The sequence below is a fragment of the Salmo salar genome, unplaced genomic scaffold (genome assembly GCF_965601325.2).
Source record: "Salmo salar unplaced genomic scaffold, fSalSal1 ptg000519l, whole genome shotgun sequence".
Taxonomy (NCBI): domain Eukaryota; kingdom Metazoa; phylum Chordata; class Actinopteri; order Salmoniformes; family Salmonidae; genus Salmo; species Salmo salar.
In genome coordinates this window covers 951,822-957,500 of record NW_027675407.1, presented here as the reverse complement: position 1 = coordinate 957,500, position 5,679 = coordinate 951,822, and the positions used below count along the sequence as shown (strand labels likewise).

Sequence of the window (5,679 nt, the reverse complement as noted above, 5' to 3'; positions counted from 1 at the left end):
AGGTCACTACAATCTATAACCAGGTGAACAGTGAGCTTCCTCACCAAGTAGCTGTAACCTAGTTAATAATAAGTTACCTGAGGTAAACCTACAAGGTTAGTTAATATTAAGTTACCTGAGGTAAACCTACAAGGTTAATGCGGGCTGGAAGAGAATTACTTCAAAACCACAGCAAACAGCTGGGACATATAGTAATATTATATATATAATATTATATCACTGGGCTCCTCTGTGCTAACAAACCCTGTGTACCACCCCTCCCCTGTTTAACCTTGAATTTCGTTCAGAAAAACACTTCCACATTTAGCAAAACGAACCAACTCTTTACGGATCTGTTCGGTGGTAATAAACGGAGGCAGATTAGACACCACTACTCTTGTCGAAATCAGCACCAACACAACCCCTCACATAAATCATACTGGTAACTAGCCGGGTAACAAGACTCACCTTTTACATTACCACAACCACCGCCTTGTTCATTCTGGATACAGAGTGTATATGTTCCTCTCCCACCTGTTCACCGACCAGGATCAATAATTCCTCCACACCATTCTCCACAACGCACCTGAAGAGACAGCGTTTCTTCTCCACTCGGTTGAGGACATCAAACTACCCTACTCCCTCCTCAACTCTAACCGATAAACAGCGGAAACCGATAAACAAACCCTCCCACCATGACAAAATACATTTGGAAAATAGGCAAAAGAATAGCTGCACTCTTCACGAATGACAAAACCTCACGTTACCAACTTCTTCTTCTTCTTCTATGGTATAATGGAGGTCCTCAAACCAACGTTAAAGGAGCATGGCGCCTCCTACTGTGCTGGAGTGTGTTCAATCACGGTTTACACCATTTCTAAATCCTCCTACCTAACTCAGTACTTCTGAGAAAATAAAAAAGATCCCTACTAACTTCTAATAGACCCTCCCCCATCCCCCAAATCCCTTCCAAACCCCCATCCAACCCCATCCAACCTCAATGACCCTACACTTCAATCTTTCCCTCTCTTCAACATCCTTACAACAATATAACAACACATGCTGCACCGTTTCATTGACAATACCCTCCAGACACAAACCATTCACATGCTGCCAACCAGATGGAAGGACCAGTTCAATGTACAATGTCCTAAACACAATCGAGGAAACACCACCTCTTCCTTCCTAATCTGACCTTTGAACCTTGGTCCACCGACCTTTCTTTGGAGGGCATATAAATGCCGTCCCTTGTGCTCAGAGTCCCATCTCTTCTGCCACACATCTATCAAAATGGCTCTGATCTCACATTTGTCCTCACCTCTACCCAGTGGAACATTAATATATATTATATCTTGTTTTAAAGTTATTTTAGCTAACTAGTCTACAATTTCATTCCATTCCACACCCGAATGTGCTGGGACCCAGCAGAATCTCACTACTAGACCCATTCTCTCAATTCTCCATAATAACATTAATACCTCCAATAGTAGGTCACTCCTAATAGATTTACCAGATGATAAACTATTCAATACAGACAGAGAATCTGAGGATACTATAATTCTAACAGGCTGTACGTCCTCCACCCACTGGAGGACAACTATTATCACCAACAGTTCAACTGAGTACACTGACAGTTCATCTGTTAGTCTTCTACATATCTGCACATCACATTCAGGAAGGTAAACACCTGCTCCTGTGGGCCCACTATCTGGGCCCTTGGATCCATCTGTGAAAAGAGGTAAAAAAAGCATAACAACTTCTACCTTTGTAATTGTCAACCAGTTTCCCTTTATCACTGACTTCTGACCCAATCTTTCCTTTTGTCTACCAAGGTTAGATCAACAACAGGATCTGGGAGTAACCATGGAGGAACATCCCCTATCACCACAGAAAGGGCCAACCTCCAACTCCCTGAAACTACTCTCATCAGCAAGCTTTCCAACTGTCCAACCAAAACCACTGCCTTGTCTACTAGTATATTCCCAACAGTCATCTAGAACAGTAGCAGTGGGATGCTCAACCTCACAGCCTTTCAACCCAATAAGCTAATGACAATTTATTACGTCGTATATCCAAAGGCATCTCACCTGCCTCAACTGGACTATAATATAAATCCATGATATTATGGGATACAAAATGGGAAAAGGGGAAATTATGATAATACTAAAAAACACCCTTCCAACTAACCCTACACTCATTAAAACCCACTACCCCCATTCCACTACTTTGACCCTATCTGCTCCTGCACCAGGCCAACTAACCCTACACTCATTAAAACCCACTACCCCATTCCACTACTTTGACCCTATCTGCTCCTGCACCAGGCCAACTAACCCTACACTCATTAAAACCCACTACCCCATTCCACTACTTTGACCCTATCTGCTCCTGCACCAGGCCAACTAACCCTACACTCATTAAAACCCACTACCCCATTCCACTACTTTGACCCTATCTGCTCCTGCACCAGGCCAACTAACCCTACACTCATTAAAACCCACTACCCCCATTCCACTACTTTGACCCTATCTGCTCCTGCACCAGGCCAACTAACCCTACACTCATTAAAACCCACTACCCCATTCCACTACTTTGACCCTATCTGCTCCTGCACCAGGCCAACTAACCCTACACTCATTAAAACCCACTACCCCATTCCACTACTTTGACCCTATCTGCTCCTGCACCAGGCCAACTAACCCTACACTCATTAAACCCCACTACCCCCATTCCACTACTTTGACCCTATCTGCTCCTGCACCAGGCCAACTAACCCTACACTCATTAAAACCCACTACCCCCATTCCACTACTTTGACCCTATCTGCTCCTGCACCAGGCCAACTAACCCTACACTCATTAAACCCCACTACCCCATTCCACTACTTTGACCCTATCTGCTCCTGCACCATGCCAACTAACCCTACACTCATTAAAACCCACTACCCCATTCCACTACTTTGACCCTATCTGCTCCTGCACCAGGCCAACTAACCCTACACTCATTATAAACCCACTACCCCATTCCACTACTTTGACCCTATCTGCTCCTGCACCAGGCCAACTAACCCTACACTCATTAAAACCCACTACCCCATTCCACTACTTTGACCCTATCTGCTCCTGCACCATGCCAACTAACCCTACACTCATTAAAACCCACTACCCCTATTCCACTACTTTGACCCCATCTGCTCCTGCACCAGGCCAACTAACCCTACACTCATTAAAACCCACTACCCCATTCCACTACTTTGACCCTATCTGCTCCTGCACCAGGCCAACTAACCCTACACTCATTAAAACCCACTACCCCCATTCCACTACTTTGACCCTATCTGCTCCTGCACCAGGCCAACTAACCCTACACTCATTAAAACCCACTACCCCATTCCACTACTTTGACCCTATCTGCTCCTGCACCAGGCCAACTAACCCTACACTCATTAAAACCCACTACCCCATTCCACTACTTTGACCCTATCTGCTCCTGCACCAGGCCAACGGCCTGGGAGGACGGGACACCACCACTCAACACACCCTGGAACTCTTCTGAAGTCAAATCTAGTATGACCAAATACTTCTCTGCAGCTGCCACCAAAACACATTTTCTTTCTGTGATTTACATTCCATTTCTGCGGTACAGTTGATAACCATTTGCTATGAACACTAAGAAGCCAACCTTACTGAAGCATATATCCCTCGTTGGCCCGTCCCTCTGTGCTGTCACAGATCTACTACTCACAGGGATCCTCTCAGGATCCCTCAGCCTTGACCCATCCTCCTCTACTTTCTTCACTGCCTCAACAGTGACAACCTGTTCCCAACAGTGGGGTCAGTGGGATTGGATAGGGGCCCCTCTACTTCTCTCTCTCTCTCTGACTGGAGGAGACAGGTGAAATGGTGTGTCTCCTCTGGTCAACAATACTCACCTTGAGAGACTCCACAGCCTGTTGGAGCTCCTTCAGCTCCTTCTCTCTCTCCTGGAATCTCTGCTGGACCTTCTGCTGACTCATCCCCAGCTGCCTCTGTGGAGAATCACTCTTCAATGAGCTATCAAGCTTTATTAGTCCAGTAGATCAATAGTATAGTAATGTGACATAGGGCCCATAGAGAGGAAGATCTAAACAAATGGATGGTCCATTTACTAAATGATATTTATTTGTTGCTATGTGAATGATTATAGTTTTTATGGTAGGACTACATGTATCAACAGGTTGAGACTGAACTTTGGACTCATAAAAGGGCATTCAGAATGATAATAGTGTTTGACATTAGAAAATGGTGATACATCTGGAGAATCTGGGTTGACATATCTATATACTCAAGGTTTGTGTTCATATTTGTTCTGCTGAGGATCTATTTCATTTGAATGATCTCATATTCAAACAGCCTTAGTTCCTACTGTATCTTTAATTCTTTGTTTATCAGACAGTCACCAACAAGTTGTTCTGGTCTTACCTGTTTCTCAGTCCTCTCTGCTGCAGCTGACACTGTATCATGGCCTTTATGTTCGTCCATTGTACACATCAGACAGATACACTGCTGATCGGTACGACAGTAAACCTCCAGCAGTTTGTCATGATGAGAGCAGATCTTCTCCTGTAGTTGTGCGGTGGCTTTGACCATCTTGTGCTTCTTCAAAGCAGGAGATTCGTAGTGAGATTGGAGGTGAGTCTCACAGTAAGAGGCCAGACACACCAGACAGGACATGAGGGCTTTCTGCTTTCTGGTCCCAGTGCAGACATCACACGCCACATCTCTAGGTCCAGCATAGCACAGAGCAGGAGGGGGAGCAGCCTGGAGTCCTGTCTTCTTCAGTTTCTCCACCAGCTCAGCCAACATGTTATTTTTACTCAGCGTAGGCCTCGGACTGAAGGTCTCTCTGCACTGAGGACAGCTATAGACCCCTTTCAGAACATCCTGATCCCAGCAGCCCTCAATACAGATTCTACAGTAACTGTGCCCACAGGCAGTAGTGACCGGCTCCTTCAGTAGATCCAGACAGACAGAACAACAGAACTGGTCCTGGTCCAGCAGAACTCCCTGTTGAGTCATTTGGACGGTTGTTCACTCTCACACAGACAGACGACACAGAGACTCAGATCAGTTTCGTTTCCTCAGAAGAGAGTTTGTGGGAGGGGGAGGGACTTCCTGGTTCTGCCAGAGGGGTGGGGTTAGAGGGAGGGAGGGAGGGGTTAGAGGGAGGGAGGAAGAGAGAGAGGAACTGCATGCAACAGCAAGAGGGAGACAAATAGTCTTGTTCCTTGGTTAGAGCCCATAACATGGAATAAATGAAATAATGAATCTTAAAATGTGAGTTGTTAGAATATAAAGGGTAACACTTTCTATGAAGTACATATTATAATTATTTTAATGACCTTTATAATGCCTTATAATACACTTATGTGTTCTAATAAGCAATAAGGCCTGAGGAGGTGTGGTATATGTAAGGATTGCGGACCTGGTGGCAGTGAAGTCAGACGCAGGAGAGCAGAGATAGGTAATAGCCGGAGCAGTTTAATACAAAACGAACCTACATGGGTACAAAACCCGATGCGCACCAGTAACAGAGTACAAGCACTTACAAACAAACAATTCCACACAAGGACATGGGGGGAACAGAGGGTTAAATACACAACAATTCATGATGGAAATGGAAACCAGATGTGTAAGAAAACAAGACAAAACAAATGGAAAA

At 45.0% G+C, this 5,679-nt stretch overlaps 1 protein-coding gene across 1 annotated transcript in view; it reads right to left on the bottom strand.

Annotated features, from left to right (window-relative positions):
- Nucleotides 1-5,140, bottom strand: part of LOC145876219 (tripartite motif-containing protein 16-like) — a 13,726-nt gene extending 8,586 nt beyond the window's left edge. Inside the window, exons 1-2 of the mRNA XM_082972013.1 lie at nucleotides 4,440-5,140; nucleotides 3,911-4,006 (exon numbers count right to left, since the gene is read on the bottom strand). Of these exons, the coding sequence (XP_082828139.1) occupies nucleotides 3,911-4,006; nucleotides 4,440-5,036 (693 nt within the window). The 5' untranslated portion in view covers nucleotides 5,037-5,140. The remainder of the gene's footprint in view (nucleotides 1-3,910; nucleotides 4,007-4,439) is intronic.
- Nucleotides 5,141-5,679: the final 539 nt, after the last annotated feature.